The sequence below is a fragment of the Acinonyx jubatus genome, chromosome A1, assembly GCF_027475565.1.
Source record: "Acinonyx jubatus isolate Ajub_Pintada_27869175 chromosome A1, VMU_Ajub_asm_v1.0, whole genome shotgun sequence".
NCBI lineage: Eukaryota > Metazoa > Chordata > Mammalia > Carnivora > Felidae > Acinonyx > Acinonyx jubatus.
The window spans coordinates 176,585,529-176,604,431 of NC_069380.1; the positions used below are offsets into that span (position 1 = coordinate 176,585,529).

The 18,903-nt window shown below is 43.4% G+C and overlaps 1 protein-coding gene across 1 annotated transcript in view; it reads right to left on the reverse strand.

Moving 5' to 3' along the window:
- Positions 1–18,903, reverse strand: part of DOCK2 (dedicator of cytokinesis 2) — a 413,885-nt gene that overhangs the window by 34,744 nt on the left and 360,238 nt on the right. The window contains exons 34-38 of the mRNA XM_015065771.3: positions 14,787–14,872; positions 7,848–8,004; positions 5,932–5,972; positions 2,471–2,561; positions 1,602–1,721 (exon numbers count right to left, since the gene is read on the reverse strand). Of these exons, the coding sequence (XP_014921257.3) occupies positions 1,602–1,721; positions 2,471–2,561; positions 5,932–5,972; positions 7,848–8,004; positions 14,787–14,872 (495 nt within the window). The remainder of the gene's footprint in view (positions 1–1,601; positions 1,722–2,470; positions 2,562–5,931; positions 5,973–7,847; positions 8,005–14,786; positions 14,873–18,903) is intronic.

Below are 18,903 nucleotides of genomic sequence, written 5' to 3' on the forward strand. Positions count from 1 at the left end.
ACTGGATACATGGCAGAAGACAAAGCTCAACATGTCCTGTTGGGGCTTTCACACCGTGATGCACTGAATCAGCTGTAAACAAATAGTAAGCTCTGACTTGATGTCAGCAGGGCAGGAGGTTTCAGCAACGGCAGACTCACTGCCCTCAAGAGGCTTATAATTGTAAATTATAAAAACAGTGGTCTCCAACTGCTCAACTCCTGGGAATTTATAAGCCCTTCCACAGACATTACCTCATTCTGTCTTTCCAGGGAAGGTGGGGAGATCAGGCTAAGACAGATACAATGAACTGCAGTGACAGAACAGATCAAAATTAAGTCCACTAAATTATGTCCAGATGAATAGTAAGAGGTCTTGTAATTCAGAGGAGAGGCAAAGCTGTCGGTAAGCTGGAGGACTCAAAAAAGGTTTGATGGAGGAAGTGGCCAATCAACTGGAGCCTTGAAGGCAGAGTAGGGTAATGATGACAGTTAAAATTTAAGAAAATATGACTATGTACCAGGTCCTATGTTAGGTGTTCTACCTGCATTCTCTTACATAATTTTCACAATACAACTAGGAAGTAGGTACTATTAGTATCATTATTTTGGATGGGAATTGGAGTCTCTAAGAGGTCAAGGGAACTGTGACAGAGGAGCAACGTTTGAAACCAGGCTGACTCCAGAGCCTAAGCACTTAGCCACATGCCACATCTCCTACAGGATGAATGGTTGCATTTGGGTTGGTGCTTCTTGAAGGTCCACTGGGGACTAGAGGATGAGTATCAGTTGGTCTGGTTAATCTTCTCCCAACCAAACATTTTGTCCTTGTTGTTTAAAGATCAATGGCATCACCCTGTCATTCATTCATGTAATTCATTCACTTATTCAACATATATTTATTTGTCCCTGCATGCCAGGCTCTGCACTAACCACTGGACATTCAGCAGTGGACATGTCTTTGTGTTTGTGTCATTCTAAAATGACAAGCCAAACAATGAATGTAAAAACAAAATGAACAAGGTGATGTCTGATAGTGACAAGTGCTTGGAAGAGGCAATAAAGGTGACTCGGGGCAGGGGCGCTGTTTTGCCTAGGTTGGTCAGGGAAGGTGTCCTTGAGGACATCTGAGCAAAGCTCTGAGCTCTGAGAGGGAGTCTTCCATGGAAAGCTATGGAGGAAAAATGTTCGAAGATGGGAGAAGCAAGTGCAAAGACGTTGATGTGGAAAAGAATTTGGCATACAGCATGGGGGCAAGAGGGAGCTGGCAGGGAGGAAACAAGAGAAGCGGTCAGAAGACAGCTCATGTGAGGCCTCACAGGTCACAGACAGGATTGTGTACTCTTTCTGGTGGAATGTGGGAGCCATTTCCTGTACAGAGGATGATCTGTTGGAGGCACTAGAGGGAGCAGGCAGATTTCTCAGAACCCATTGAGTATCCAAGTGAACAATGAGGAGGCCCTGAATGGAGGTGGTGAGAAGGTGGAGCAAAGTGACCAGACTCAGAATTGGGAGGGAGAGCTGACCAGACGTGCAGATGGATGGGGTGCAGAGTATGGGAAGGAACCACCCTTCCCCATAGCCACGATCTCCACAGAGAGAGGGAGGACAGGGGTAAATTACCTTTCCTTTGTCAAAGTAGCCTATGATGATGTCATAGAGCGTCTCCTTCAGCTGCCGGTGAGTCTGGGGGTGCTGCTGGCCTGTCTGCATGACCTGCGATGTGCACTGCTCATCTGACCACTGAGGACAAGAGATACACCAAATCACCCGGGGCTGAGAGGGAGCCAAGGGGAGGTGTCTTCCCTACTTATGAGGAGCAGGAGGAAGCTCTGCACACACGTCTGTCAGCTGGCCTGTCACCCTGGGTGTGAATGGTCAGTCAGGGAGAGGCTGGTCTGTGGTTTCCATTGGGAAGTGTCTCCTGATTTTTGCCAATTGTGCCTTTTGGACTCTCTATTGGCTCACGTGTGTGGTTTGTAGGGATTTTCCTGGAACCCCTATAAGACATGAGCCCAGCTTTTCAAAAAGCCAAAGGAAATCCTTCAGAACACTGTCCAGCTACAACACTGTTTTCAAGAGAAAGAAAACAGCTCACTGGGCATGCTAATGATTTATAGGTGATGTTTGAATGTTATATAAAACTGTAAAACATGTCTCAGGGGGGTTATTGTTGTTGCTAAATGTGAAAGTCACTTGAAACCTTATGTGACCAGGAAAAGTAGTGCAGAACAGTAACTGGCCAAGTCAAGAGTTTGGGGACATAGCAAAACAAAATTTATTGGGCTAATTATTTTCCTTTTCCTTTTCTGTTTCCTTCTCCTTTTCCTTTCCTGTTCCTTTCCTTTTCTTTCTTCCCTTCCCTTCCCTTCCTTTCCCTTCCCTTCCCTTCCTCTTTCTCTCTTTCTTCCCCATGCTCCTTAACTCTTTAACTTGCTGTGAAGGCCACATAGAGATCCTAACACAAATCACCTTTATTGGAAGGACAGTACCTTGAGAAGCCAGGTGTGGAGAAGGAGTGTGTAGGCAGCCTCTGTGTAATTATCACAATCCAGGTGAAGATCGCGGAGTTTGTACAAGTACCTGTTTGGGGAAATATGCTAGGTTACCAGGGTCAGTGATAAGGAGGCCGGAGATAGGGCCAAGTAGGAGTCAGACAGAACAACTAGGCACCTCTTGGGATCACAGAGGAATCCTCCATTGCTGATAACCAGCTCCACCCTGCATGGGTGACAACAGCAGCTGTTACTGTTTATGGGACACCTAGTGTGTGACAGGTACCAGGCTAGGTATTTTGAATGCCTTAGATCATTTAATCCACATGGCAACCTTGTGAGATGGGTTCATTGAGAAAAGTATGGTTTGGAGAAGTGTGAAGTATCATCCCAGCTGGTATTCAACTTGATACTAAAGAATCTGGCCAATGCAATGTGACAAATAAGAAAGGTGAAATGAATAACTCATCACAAGTCTTGTGCTAATAATTGGAAGAGCTGGAACATGATCCCAGGCTAATTGTCTCCACAGCTCGTGCTCTGAACTTTGTACCATTCCGGGAGAATGAACAAGCCACAGCACTATAAAGGACAGCTCTTCAGTGGGCTCTTGGTATAAAAGAAGTGCATTTTCTGGTAAGAGAAGGAAGTGGACCAGGGTCTCAAGATTAGATATTCATATGGAGACCTTGAGCAGTCAGTAAGGAGAATATACTATTCAACCAAAACCACATTCCTACCTTCTCTCCCTTTACAATGTGAGGTTCCAGTTCTGAACCCTGGGATGACTGCATTGTAAAAATACAGTTGTGAGCTATGTTGGGAAGAGAGATCTGTGGTGCTATGAGAACAGGACTCATCTATGTAGGGAGAGAAGGGATTTCTAGAGAAGTTCCTATGGCATGGCAGTTGAGCAAGGATCTAAAAGTGAGGGGATGAATGAGGGATGAAGATTCCAGGTAGAAAGATTTGCCTATTCATTCATCTAACAAATGGGTACTTCAGATATTATATCAGTTCATCCTCCCAGTCAACCTTTTATAGACAAGAAAACTGAGATTTATGTTAAAGTACACAGAGCAAGAAATAGGTAGAACCAGGTTTAACCATCAGCAATTTCTGCCTCTATAGTCATGGCCATTCCACTCCCCTCCCTTTTTACCTTTTCTCTCATCAGTCAGTTAAAAGTGAAATTATATGTGGCTTGCATGCTGGGAGTGTTGAGCTTGTGGTCTACCTTTAGAAGCCCCTATGTGCATGGCTGAATCCTACTTTATCTCCTCCTGCCCATCCTTCATCCTTTAGATCCTTAGATAGCTGGGTCCAAAAAGCTTAGAGCATTCAGAAGACAGATTTACTCCTTTACTGGCCAAGGCACCCTCTCTTCTCCTTTGTCAGCTCAAGGGTTTGGTGATCTACTGCAGAGCCCAAAGGAAAACACCCTAACGGGCCTGACCAGGGATTCAAACCCAGGTACCTACATAGGCCAGATGCACAGCTTGAGTGATGTAGGCAGGGTGAAGTCTGCCTACAAGGGGGAATGGGGACAATGTCATGACTAGAGTGCCCCAGATTTGTCAGGACAGGAGGAGGGCCCAGTGTTGCCATACCTACCTTCTGAGTTTTTAGAAGAGGGAAATTTTTATTTTATTTATTTTATTATATTTTACTTTTTAAGCTTATTTATTTTGAGGGGGGGTATAGAGAGAGGGGTACAGAGAGAATCTTAAGCAGGCTCTGTGCTGCCAGTCCAAGGCTCAATGTGGAGCTTGAACTCATGAACCATGAGATCTTGACCTGAGCTGAGATCAAGAATTGGACACTCAACTAACTGAGCCACCCAGGCACCCCGGGGAATTTTTATTTTTTTGTAAAATCTCTAGATTTCCAAATTTTGGCAACCAATTAAAAAATGTTTTTAAATACTGTGCCTGCCAAACAGAACAGGTTTTCAGACTATATCCTGTTACATTGTTTGGTTTAGGCAAATGCAGTTTTCCTAGATTACAACAGAACTCAAATCTCCAGAGCTTATGGAGATCTGGGGCTCACCATCTGTGTTACTAAAATGGGAAGGAGAGAAAAGAGGTTGGAAGGATGGATCCATGTGCTAGACACTTTACCTATAGCATCTCATTTAATCCTCAAAACAGAAGGTAGAATGGAAACATTCTATAAAGGGAAACCTCAACCCAGAGAGACTGAGGGATATTATCCAGACTCGCCAAGAAGACAAGGTGAAAACCCCAGACCCTTTGGACTCCAAAGCTTTGCACTACTATAATAAGTCATGTCTGGTGATGTTATAAATACTATCTCAGCTTAGGACAGCCTATGGAATTATCTCTTATCCAAATGATAGTTCCTATTCCTGGAATAATGCTAAACTAAGTACCTAAAAATATCTGCAATAATAGCAGAGTAGGTTCAGGCTTGGAGTCTCTGGCATTTGACAGAATGGGTCAAAAGACTTGAAAACGCTTGTTAACCTTCTGGCCAATTTCTCTTTGTGACTCTTGTCTCATAAGGATATGAGCAAGCTATAACTTGGACACATAAGATATATGTCCAAGAATTTTGTCGTTGTGCTATTTATGATAGGAAAAAGTTGGAAACAACCTAAATGTTCAACAATATAGGATTGGCTATATAAATTATGGTATATTCTGGAAAGAAAATTTTATAGTTTCATTAAAAATGATGTTGAAATTCATCTGTTGATATGGAATTCTTGTCAAGCAAAGAATAAATTATGAGCAATATGATCTCATTTTTGTAAAAAATATGCAGGCATAGAATTCCATCTCTATATAAATATAAAAGGGTCTGAGAATATGTATGGATTATGAGAGTTTATTTCACTTTTTTTGGTCTATATGAGTTGTTTGTTGCTGTTGTTTTGATAGTAAGTATGCATTATTTTTGTAAAGAGTAAAAATAGCAATACAAAAAATTTGGAGAAAAGAATATGAGATTCTGAGAAAAAAATGCCCTCCCCCCAAAAAAACCCTTCATGATATATTCAAATAAATGTCTTTTAAATGCCTACAAGAAAATAGGTTATCATGCATCTTGGTATTTTTTTTCCTGTGCAATTGGGCTGGCCAATGGTCTAACTACATGCTTCATAAACCCTAGAATTGGGCCCCATATGCTAACCCTTCAACAAATGCAGATGTAATTCACCAGCTCGATCCATAAGATGGGTTAAGGAAACTATGGTCTGTGGATACAACAAAACAGCATGCCAGGTTGTAGAACTCCAAGTGGCGTGGGGGGCTGCTTAGGAGAATGAAAAGAGTTGAATCTGGAGAGATTGATAGGAATCAGAATACACAGGGACCTAGCATCAAGAAGGTAAGTTTAAATTCCATCCTGAAGGCAGCAGGGAGCCATTGATGGATACTGAGCAGGAGAATGATACAGCAGGTCTGAATTTTAGAAAACAAAAATCTTACCTTATGTACATCTCTTCCCGATTGTTATCTTTGTAGAAATTCTAGGTAGTGGAGGAAAAACAGTGGTGAGTGTTTTTCTTTGCAGAGTGGCAGGAGTAGAGGGAGTAGTGATGGAGACGTGGGGAAGACTGCTCTTTACTATCTGGGCTCTCTGAGATGCGAGCCTGGAACTTACTTTCTTGAATGCATCAAGCACCCTTTCTAGGAGAGTCTACCTTGAAAGCCACTCCCCTGATCCTTAGGCTATAAAGGGACAGAGGGGGTACCTCAGCCACCACATGTCAGGGTGCAGATGGGCTATCTGCTGCACTGAGAGGTGGGTTGTCAGGATTGCGGCAGCCCAGCTTGATTTTACAAGCTCAGACCCATTACTCAGAAGGAGCTGGTTGTTCTCAAAATAATAGCAGTAATCAGAGTTCTAGGAATAGTAACAGATTTCAGAGATAATAACGGATCACAACTCCTGATAGTACAGTGGTATGAGGAGTTACGATGAGACTCCACAGGCAAAGACATTTAAACTTGGCAATACCTGGGAAGCTCGACTCAAGCTCAGGGATCATTTAGACCAGTAGTGGTCCTGGGCTCTACCACCAGATATCCTAATCTTGTGCATTTGTAAATGAGCCCTTAAAAATTTTGAGCCAGGAGGTCATGATCTGACCCATGAGCTATACTTTGAGAAAACCCTGGTTTAACTCAATGTACCCATGTGTACCTGAGGCTCAGAGGGAGGAAGGTGATGTTCCGGGTGTTCCAGGGTACACAGTGGTTGGCAGAGACACCCTCCCCCCATCCTCCTTCTTGATGCCGTGTTTACACCACACCAAAAGCTAGCAGGGTCTAATTGCTTGTGGATCTACCTGTCCCAAGGTCAGAGTCTGACGGTTGAAGGTCATTTTCTTCAACTCACTTCTGCCTCTCCATAGAGACAAATTGCTAAACTCCTGGAAAACCCCTCTTCCTGCTCTTTATGTAAATTGGGCCTGGTGGAATTATTAGCAATGAATTCCTTTCTGCTGTAATCAGGATATTTTAACTCCCCTTAGCATTTCAGAAAATCAATGGCAATATCTGGGCTATTAAAAAGAGAGTCCACTTAGGTTAACAGAGGCCACACAAAAGAACTATGGGACAGGATTTATATTTTTGGAGCATTGAGCATGGCGGGGGCGGGGGGGTTGATATGATGGATGCTACATGGTCTTTTGGCCAGCTTCATTCATTTAAACCACTTTAGGGTGGGCTGATGTGGTGGTGTGGGGTGTTGCGGCTGGTGCTACCTCTCATGACTGTACCACAGCACATGTGAACGGAGACTGTTCAGGAGACGGCTCTTGGCGGGTCATGTGGTATAGGGGTTAAGAGCCTGCACTTGAGATTAGCTGTTCTGGCCCATACTAATTTGCTGTAAATTCTGGTTATTAGATTATTCTGTAAGAGAAGGAAACTAACATGTAGGAAGCATTTAACCACGGCCCCAGGATGAATAACCTAAGAAATAGGTACTACTACTTTCTCTATGGAATGGATAAACCAACTAAGCCTTCAAAAAACTTCCTTGACTTGTCTATTCTATTAGTTATCAGAGATAGGAGAACCTATGGGCTATGAAACTCCAAAGCTCATACTCTTAACCCCTTTTTACTGCCACTTTCCTTCCATGTGATGTGTTAAGTACTAAAGAAAACACTCATTCCCATTTCATATATGAGGGAACTGAGACATGGAATGGTGCAGTTACTGGTCTCAAGACACAGAGCTAGCAGATGGCAGAGCAGGGATTCAATTCCACTTCTGTCTGCTTTCTGAAGCCCTTAGCACTACTTCCCTATCAAGAGCACAGTGAAACCCCAAACCAGGCCTGCCCCCAGGACTTGATGGGACCTTGGGGAGAGGTGGCTGACCCCACATACCAGCAGATTCACAGTGCAGCTCATGCGGTTGTCTTTGCTCTCATCGGTCATCACACCCCGGTAATCGAGCAGCTTCTCCAGGAGGCCTTTGACCAGGTTCACAAAGTTTTCCACTGACTTGAAAATAGTCGGGTGCTCTGCGGCACATTCCATCAGGCTGTGGGCAGAGATGGCAGGGCAGTGAGCTCATGGCCAGAGGAGAAAGAGTGTGTTGAGGGGTGGCGGGGGGGGGCGTCGCGAATGAACCAGTGAGTCTAAGTTCCCCTGGTTCATGTGTTGGCTCATTTTGCTCATTTATTCAATCATGTATTCATTTATATACTTAATTGTCTATACAGTTTAGCAAGCATTTAATTTTTTTTTGCCCACCATCAGAATGGAAAAAAAATGTCCAATGTGGGCAGCTATCCAAAAAAATAGTGACTTCTACACACGGGGAAATAGTCACTTCTACACATCCACATTGGGAGTGAATCAGTACCACCCTTTGTGTGGCAATTTCCACAATATCTATCAAAATTGTAAACGTACATACCCTCTGGCCCAACAATTCTACTTCAGTGAAACTATTCTACAGAAATATTCCCAGAAGCATGCAAGGATTTATGATACTTACATATTGTGTCTATAGTGAAATAGTTGAAACTATCTTAAATGTCCATCAGTAGGCAAACGGTTAATAAATTAAAGCATATTTACAAAATGTACTTCTATGAAGATACTATAAAGTATGAGAAATCAACATGCTTTGACACAAAAAGCTCTATAAAATGTACAGATCAGTGAGAAAAGTAAGTTTCAGAACAATATTTGTTTTTTATTTAACCAACTCACATAGAACCTACCATGTCCCAGGCATTATTCCAAATGTCTCACAAATGTTAACTCACCTAATCTCCCATCATAGTCTGATGAGAAAGGATGTTTGCAGATAGGGAAACTAAGGCACAGAGAGGCCAACTAACTTGTACAAGGTCACACAAGTTGTTAAATATCAATATTCTGGCTCTGGCATTTGTGAGTGGAAGTGCATGTCTGCATCATGTGTTTCTGTGTGCTTAGAAATGTGCCAAATATGGCCCGGAAGGATAAACACCAAACTCTTAATGGTGGTTTCTTCTGACAAGCAGTCTAGGTGGGGGAATAGAGAAGAGAGTATTCATTTTTTAAATTTAAATGTGCATACATTATTTGAAAATTCTACATTTTGTTATAATATTAATATTCTAAATTTTAAAAGCAAAAATTAAAAAAAAATGTGACATTACTTAAGCATCTATTAGTTGCTAGGCAATATGATAGGCATTGTGTGGGGTGGGGATGGAGAGAAAGATAAAATAAAAAAAGAAATATAAAAAAAAAAATGCCTACTTTCAGGAGGCCCACAGGCTAGGCAAGGAGAGACAGATGGATTAAAATTTTGATTAATGACAACTTTTTATTAATCACTTATTTTGTACCAGACACTGTACTAATCATTTTTTTCCTTTTTTTTCTAATTTTTTTATTCTAATCACTTTTTCTTAAGAAATCATAATAATAGGGGTGCCTGGGTGGCTCAGTCAGTTAAACGTCTAACTTTGACTCAGGTCATGATCTCATGGGTCATGAGTTCGAGCCCCGTGCTGGGCTCTGTGCTAACAGCTCAGAGCCTCGAGCCTGCTTCAGATTCTGTGTCTCCCTCTCTCTCTCTCTGCCACTCCCCCACTCACACTCTGTCTCTCTAACTCTCAAAAATAAATAAACATAAAAAAAATTAAAAAAAGAAATCACCACGATAATTCTGACTGGTAAAAATTATTCCTTTCATTTTATAGAGGAGGGAATCAAGGCTCAGAGAGGTTAAACGACCTCCTGAAATCACTCTCCTAGTAAGTGGTGACCTTGGGAATCAAGCCAAACACTTCACTATTTTCCCACAGAGAAACATTGTGGTGTGTTCTCTGGCATCTTGAGTAGACAAGCATTACCCAGGCTACTATTTGTTTCTGGCTAATATCCCTGTGGCAGCTTAGGTCCCAAGAGCTCCAAGTAGGGAAAGGTGAGAAAGGCAAGGACTTCAGAGGGTCATTTCTTCCCAGAAGCCAAATCAGGCTGCAAGGAGGCGACACCTCAAACTGTGGTGTGATCAGACAAATCCATCTTCTCCGTGGGAGAAGCACCTGTTCCCTGGCTCTCAGTGAGAGACGCAAATTGCCCTGTGATTTAGGCCTGTCTGGCTCAGTCACAGCTGTGCCTGACTCCTTCTGGGACCGTCACTTCCAGCCCCGTTTCCCAAGCTAATAACAATGCGACAACGCTTTGTCCAGTGTTTGGGTGTGATTCCTCACAGCCTCTCAGGCAGCTCAGACCCAGAAGGTATCTCACGGACTGAGCACAGCCCAGACCAGTGGTTCTCAGTCCCTGCGACATGTTAGAATCTCCAGGGGAACGTTTTCTAAAGCTCAGTGACCACCCTAAAATCAATGGCTTTGTATCTTTGGGAGTGGGAGCCAAGTAGCAGTATTTTATCTTTAGAATTCTCTAGGTAATTCCAATATGCAGCCAACATTAAGAACAACTAGTTTAGTCCAGTGATTTGCAAAGTTCAATGTGCATGGGAATCGCCTGGGGATTAACAGATTCCAATTAATAGATTCTGTTAATAGATTCTGGTTCAATAGATCTGGGCTAGGGCCTGAGATTCTGCATTTCTAAAAGCTCTCAGATGATGCTAGTGCTATTGGTCCTTTGCAAAGCATGGGTTTTGAAGAATACTTTCTTAGTTTCTCTATTCTTTAGGTGTAAGATAATAAATCTGCTCATATGGTCTAGGATTGGTGAGATGGATTGGCAGACTGTTTGGAACTCACCCATCCATTCACCATTCATCACCACCTACCACCATCCACCATCCATCCACTCAACAGATATTTTTCTAGGAACCAGGGATTCAGAAATTATTAAGACACTGACTTCCAGGAAATCACAGTATAGCACAGGAAGCAGATACAAAAATAAAGACTAATCATAGTATATGATACTCCCATTTATTATTTCCTGTGTTCCAGATGCTGTGCAAACCCATTTTATTGGTTATCTTATTTAATGCTTACAAAATTTCCTGGAGTTGGGCATTATTAACACTGTCAACTGATAGAGGAGGCATGAAACCCCCAGGACTGGGTTCTAATAAGGGTCTTGCCAAAGTCCCCCAGCTGTTTCTCTCCTTTGAATCCACAATGGAGGACAGATACAATGAAAAAGGGTCATGGGAATCTCCAGGTGATGCAGATAATTCCTCACTCAGAAGAAGAGGGGGCGGAGCACTTGCCAGCCACTCCCTGTCTATACTTCTGCCTGGGTGGGGGTTGGGGGGGGACTGGAGGGAACTCACACTGCCCTAGAGTTGATTTGCATTCAGCATGGGAGGCCTTCAGAGGGAAGAACCCAGGCCCACGCTCTGTGTAGGTGCTGATGGAACTGGGTTTTCACTCACCCTTTAAAACTGATGTATGGAGTACCTCTTATGACAGGTCCTTTTTCAGGCACTGAACTGGTTTGGGTGGGATCTTGGCCCCAGAACACACATTCTCTGTCCCTTTCACCTTTCCAGCTCCCTTACCACTTCTAGAAAAATTCTCAGGCAGATGGAATACAGCAAAATAGAGTGCCTAATTACTCTTTTCAATGTGGGGACCTTCACATTAAGAGATATGGACAGGGGCACCTGGGTGGCTCAGTCGGTTAAGCATCCAACTCTTGATTTCGGCTCAGGTCTGGATCTCACAGTTGCCCCTCCTATGCTTGTGTGCACTCTCTCTCACTCTCAAAAAAAAATTAATTAATTAAAAAAAAAAAGAGGTGGACAACTGGGAGTGGGCTTTGGGGACAGTTCTGAGGGGGGGGGGGATGTTGTATAAGGTTGTATAGCTTGTACACTGCACAAGAGCCCATGAGGGCTGAAATTGAGCCCCACGTCATGCTCTAAGTCTGTGCCCTAATGCAGGTCTATTGCTGCCATAGGAAGGGAAACCCTGCTCTATTCACAAAGGCACCATCATATTGCTAAGCCATGTACCACAGGACTGTGTCTGCCCAGAGAAGGTCCTCCATAGCAGTAGAGGCCCTGAATGAAGGGCTGAAGGAAGGGCTAGAGGAACTGTAGATGACTAGACTGGAGGAGAAATGACAGGTATGTCCATGGCTTCAAATAACCACATCAGTGTCTACCTAGAGAGCAACAATAATAGCTAATATTTCCAGACTACTTACTAATTATCAGAAACTGCTAAGTACTTTACATGACTTTTCTTGCTTAGTCTCAACAAAAACTGTAACAGCTGGATAGTATTTTATCCTCAGTTTGCAGATAAGGAAACTGAGGCTCAGAAAGCTCAAAGGCAGAAGAAGGGACCTGGCCCCTGGACATTTTAATTGGACCTTGACTCCTCTGGTTGGGCTTGATGAGTTTTGCAGAAATCATTCACACCTCTATCCTAGAAGCAAAAATAATGAGCTGCTTTTAATTTCCTCGACCTCTAAGGATTCCTTTTATAAATAATCACTCAGGAAGGATTTGAAAATCCTGCTGATCATCTGAAGACTGCTGCAGAGCCCCATCCGCTTATAAAAATGGAAATTGCCAGCACTGTAAATGGTTTCCCTTATGGTCAATATTTAGATTTTCCTTTTTAGAACTTTAAAATAAACATTGACTCAGGCAAAATGTCACTTTTTCCCCTGGACAGTCAGTCTTGATACCCACCCGAGGAGCAGACAGTGGGTTTCTCCTTCTGAGTTACGTTTGTGTTCCCTGTGTGTAGTGAGGGCTGTGCGCAGTGACAGAAGGGGGACAGGGCCTGCTGAGATGGTGCTGCCTGGGAATCTGCCCTGCCTACTGAGCAGGGCAGGGAGGGTCACTGTGAGGGTTAGAGCAAGGCCTTTAGTTTGCTTTTGTTGTTGGAGATAAAATATTCAAAAAGGATGAGGAAAAGAATCTGACATCAGAGTTCTATCAGAGAATCATACAAGTCTGAGAATATACAATTAGGAAGAAATTTGAAATGTCTGAGCCACATTGCTAAGCCTTGGGAGAAGTCCTTCGGGAGGAAAGGGACAATGACATGAAGACGGAAACTGGGAGTCAGATGGCTGAACAAAGTATATTTATTAAGCTTTTACCTGCTGTGTGCCAGATGCTTTATAGTTATTCAGTCTTCAAAATAGCTACAGGCTTATTATCCCCATTTTGTAGATAGAGATATTGAGGCCAAAGATGTGTGATTGGTCCAAAGTTACACAGATGCTAAGTGGTAGAATCAGGGTTGAAACCTAATGTCTTTCTCCAAATATATACAATTGGCCTACATGCACATGAAAAAATGCTCAACATCATTAGCCATCGAGGAAATGCAAATCAAGATGGCAATGATATCAGTTTCACAGCCACTGGGATGGCTTTAGTCAGTAAGGCAGATATTAACAAGAGTTGGGGAGAATGTGGAGAAACTGGAACCCTCACACACAGCTGGTAGGAATGTGAGTGGTCAAGTACTTTGGAAAACAGTCTGACGGTTCCTCAAAAAGCCAAGTAGAGTTACCAAATGACCCAGCAACTCCACTTCTAGGCATATACCCAAGAAAATTGGAAGCATTGTGTCCACATAAAAATTTGCATGTGAATGCTCATAGCATAGTCATTCCTAATGTGAAAAAGTGGAAACAGCCTACATGTCCATCAATTGGTAAATGAATAGGGGTGCCTAGGTGGCTCAGTCAGTTAAGCGTCCAACTTCAGCTCAGGTCATGATCTCGTGGTTCACGAGTTTGAGCTCTGCGTCAGGCTCTGTGCTGACAGAACAGAGCCTGGAGCCTGCTTTGGATTCTGTGTCTCCCTCTTCCTCTACTCCTTGCCTGCTCACACTCTGTCTTTCTCTCAAAAAATAAATAAACATTAAATTTTTTTTAAAAGATAGGTAAAGGAATAAGCAAAATGGGGTATATCTAAACAGAGAAATATTAGTCAGCAACAAAAAGAAATGAGGTGCTGACGACTGCTACAGTGTGGACGAACCTTGAAAACATGATATACGAAAGAAGCCAGTTTCAAAGTACCATATACTGATTCTATTTACATGAAATGTCCAGAATAGACAAATCCACAGGGGCCGAAAGTAGACGGGATGATGACTAAAGAGTATGGGGTTTCTTTGGGGAGGTAACAAAACTGTTCTAAAATACATGGTGGTTATGGTTGCATAACTGCAAATATACTAAAAGCGATAAAATTGTACACTTTCAGTGAGCTGTATGGTATATAAATTATATCTCAATAAAATCTTAAAACAAAAAGACGTGTCCTGACCAAGTTCAGTGCTGACCACTGTCCACTGCCTCACGCAGACCTATTCCCTGCAGTCAGGCAGAGCTGGTTTGGGTCCCAGCTTGTCTACCCAACTAGATTGTTCTAGTTTCCTCAGACAAGACCCTTCCATGAGCCTCAGGGCCCAGCTCTATGAAATAGGGGTCAGAGAGTAAATGCAGCTAAATGAGGCAGTGCACAGACAGCATCTAGCTCAGCATCTGTGCACTGCGTGTACCCTATTTATCTTGGTCATGATCAACATCTGTGTAAGATTAATAGAGAAAGAAGGAAAAACTAGCAAGAATTATTCCACAGCAAAGAGATAACACAAGTGAACATTTTGGTGGATTGTTTTTCTCTTCACAACACAGCAAAGTTTCTTTTTATCCATCCCATTCCATCAATATCAAAGAAACAGCCACTCTAGAGAGAGAGAAATTTTAGGTTTCTTTCAAAAATGGAGATTCTCCAATACCAGGAGCCAGAAGATCGATCTCCAGGGGAGGGAGGAGTCTCTGAAGGCCTGGAGTCCCAAGCTCTCCAGCCTGCAGCTGACCTTCCCGGCTCCCCCCGCACACGGGTGCTGAACTTACATTGACTCAAGCAGCTGCATGTACTGCTCGTCTCCTCGGCCTCCTTCCACCTCATGGTCCAGCTTGAGGATGATCTCATTTTCAAACTAAAGCAGTAGGAGACGAAAAATCAATAATAACAACATTAGAAGGCTGAATGTTGAAATTAGTCAATTTGTTATTTTAGCCAAAGCTTTAGGGAGCACCTATCATTTCCCAGCGTTTGTGCCCAGAACCGGGAGTGCAAAACGGAACGGGATGCTGTGCCTGCTTTTAGGAGTTCCCAGAGTATGCGGAGAAGAGGAGTGGATGATAAGTGCTGGAGAGAGAAGGAGGGACAGGAGGGAGAGAGTGACCACGTGAAGGAAAAGGGCATTTCAAGCAGAGGACACAGCGTGTGCAAAGACGTGGAGGTATGTGACAGAGCACTGCATCTTCAGGAAGCGGCACGTTGTCACAGACAGCTGTCTGCCTAGCCTTCCTTTCTCCATACTTTGGTGATCACGCTGGCTCTAATCTTAGTCCTGGGGACACAGATGAGCTACCCATACCTCCCTAGCTCCGGGTGTGGGCATGTGACCCAGGCCTACCTCTTAATCAGTATCTTTCATCATCTAGACACTAAGATTAATAAAGGCTCAGGCTGAGTAAGTGAGACTCAGATCCAAGGCTTTGCTGAAACTCTTAGCAAAGAGTCTGTCTGCTCAACGTGAAGATGGAAGGCTGTAAGCCTGAGGCTGCTGGAGATGGCCATAATAGAAGAGCCCGCCTGGAAATGACACCAATACAGAGGAGAGTGGAAAAGGGGAGACAGAGAAACACTGAGCCCCTGAGCCCATCCATACTTGAAGCTCTCATAGGTACATGAGCTGATGCCTCAGAAAGTAGACTGGTGGCAACTGTAGTGGTCAGAGATCAGACTAGGTAAGTGACCTGAACACGAGTATGTACCTATAGTCCCAACATATCTTGGTACATGAAGCCAGAGAGCGTTCCATCTCCCCATTTTCACTCTTAAGAAGCATCTCACCCAGTTCAGCTCATGGCTCACGCAATGTTTTGAAGGGCCATACTGTGTCCCTTTTCATGGCTAAAATGTAAAACAGTTTGTACTTTCAATAACATGCCGTGATGAATCCATCCAAATCACGCAGTCTGCTTCTCCTCAGTTTTACCATTAAATACGAAACTGGCATCTGGAGGAGGGAAGAAGGCCCTTGGCAAAGGTCACCAAGGACTAGGGAGTCTTTGGGTACTCCTGGCTTCTTACCCAGCCTCTACTCTCAGACCTTAAAATCTCTCCATGAAGTCTGGAGGTCATATTTAAGGAGGATCATGTCTAAGGGTGATAATGCATGAAAAAGCAGCCAGCCCCGGATTGGTTCCACTTCACTAAGTGTCAGGTATTATTACACATGAAGAAGTATGTGTAATGCTCTGTGAATGGCAGCGACCTTTTGGCAGGCTCCTTCCAGTGCACAAAGGATCAAGCCCAGTCTAGTTGGTTGGAATCTTTAAGTGATGAAAGGCAGGGGCTGGATTCACTTTCTCCTCAGCTCACATCTGTGGTGCCATTGTTCCCTCACTTTTGTGTGCTGAGGGCCAAAAGAAAGGACAAAAAGCTTGTGCTGATACAGCACAGATGAGAAAATTTCCTGTGAGTTTCCTCAGTCGGGGAAGATTTATGGAAGGAGATACAAAAAAACCTGGAAGACGGGTAGGATTGTGATAAATATGAAGAGGAAGAGCATTCTGGGTAGGAGGAACGGAGTGAGCAAAGGTTGTAGAGGTGGGAAAATAGAGAAAAATGAGGAGAGCAGTTAAGAAAGATCAGAGTTCAAGAAGAAAGAAAAGAAAAAAAATTAGAATGAAGACCCAGATGGGGGCCAATCTGATGAGGGTCTGGACTGCCAGTCCACACATGAATCATGTACCTTACATGATGCATTGTATTAAGCATCTCGTATGCATCAAATATCATCCAGACTTAAGGGTTGGGACTATCATGATTAGAGATGTCTACTGTGCCAAGCTTGGGGCAGGAAGTAATACAGCTAAAGGACTGCAAGCATGGGCTCTGATGTTAGACCATCTGATTTACATGTCTGCTCCATTCCCTCCACCATCTTAGGAAAGCTATCAGGTCTTTCTAATCCCACTTCAGAGTTTATATCAGGCATCAGGGGTCGGCAAACATTTTCTGTAAAGGGACAGATTGTAAATATTTTAGTCTTTGTGGGTTAGTCAGTCTTTATTACAACTACTCAGCTCTGCTGCTGTAACACAAAAGCAACCATAGATAATGTATAGACAAATCAGCATGGCTGTATTCTAATAAAACTTTATTTACAAAAACAGGTAACAGGACAGATTTGGCCTGTGGACCCTATCAATATAATAGTGGCCCCTACCACATGGGGTAGTTAGGAGGACTGGAGGAGACTTTATATATAAAGCACCAGGGGAGAGCATAAACTCAAATGTGCATTGGATTTGCTCATCTGCTTATGATTACTGCTAATGTTATTGTTATTACTGCTGAATGTTACTGGAAAGCAGCTTTATGGGAGAAAAATAGCATTTTTTTCCTTGTCTGAGTTGTTCAGTGTTAAGTGTTGGCATGATTCCTCCCGATGCGATGAACTTTCCTTTAGAGCAGAGAAGTGCATGGGGTAAATAAGCACTTGTCACAAAGTCACAAAGAGCCTGCAGGGAAGGAAATTATAGGGTGCCAGGGGCTGTGCAGAGCTGGATGACTGTGCCACACGTGAGCCCTTCAGGCCAGGTCGGAGAGCGAAGGTTTCAGTCAAGCACGTCCCATGACAGACGCCAGCCCGTTTTGTTCCCAAGCAGGCACTGTGCGCAGGAGCGGCTATGACCACAGCCTTTGGCATCCAAGAGACTTAGTTTGAGTCTTGCTTTGACTTTTCTCCCCACTATGTGATCTTGGGAAAGTTAATAAGCTTCCTGAGGCTCAATTTTCTCATCTATTACGTGAAGATTTAAAATAGCACCTACTGGGGCACCTGGTGGTTCAGTTGGTTGGGCATTCAGCTCTTGATTTTGGCTCAGGTCATGATCCTAGGGTCATGGGATTAAGCCCTGCACCAGGCTCCATTCTGAACATGGAGCCTGTTTAAGATTCTCTCTTTCTCGGGGTGCCTGGGTGGCTCAGTCGGTTAAGCGCCCGACTTTTGGTTTCAGCTAAGGTCATAATCTCATGGTTTGTGAGTTCAAGCCCTGCATTGGGCTCCACGCTGACAACATGGAGAGTTCTTGGCATTCTCTCTCTCTCTTCCTCTCTCTCTGTCCCTTCCCATTTCTGCTCTCTCTCTCTCAAAATAAATACACTTTGAAAAATGAAAAAAATTCTCTCTCTCTCTTCCTCTGCCCCTCCCCTAATGGTATGTACATGCTTCTCTCTCTCTCTCTCAAAAACTTAAAAATAAATAAATAAATAAATAAATAAATAAATAAATAAATAAATAGATAAAACAGCAGCTACTTAGAGTAGTGTTGGGAGAAGTTAATGGGAAAATACACGGGAAAGGCTAGCGTGGTACTTGGCACACAGTAAGTGCTCAATAATTGTTATCATGACACTGTCAACATTGCCATTGTCAACAGTATCACCATCTCAGTTAGTCTTTATGATAGCCAAGGGAGATAGATATCCTAATTTTTATTTTTTAAATGAGGAAACTGAGGCAAAGTGGAATCTTTGTCTTGGGTTTCAAAGCATGGATGGACTTGACCTAGAGCAGGCCCAAGGGTCCAGCATATGCTGTCACACATACACTGTGCCATGCCACTGTGCAGAGCTTAAAACAAAGGTCTGGCTCCTCCAAATCAATTCCGTTTTCGCCACAGCTGCACAGCTGCATCACATTGTTGACTCCTCACCCCACCCCTGCAAGGGGGATATTTGTTAAGGAGCATCTGCAGGTTACTTTCGCAGAAGTCAGTGCTACAGAGGCCCACCAGGAATCTTAAGAGGCCCTACTCAGGAAAAAGGAAGTGAACTCTAAGAGCCCAGCCCTCCTGAGTGGGCCTCCCTCCTCCAGCAGAATGACTCATGCGGGCCTCACGTTTGCATCATGCCTTCCCCAAATTGCTTTTGTGACCTCTCCTTACTACT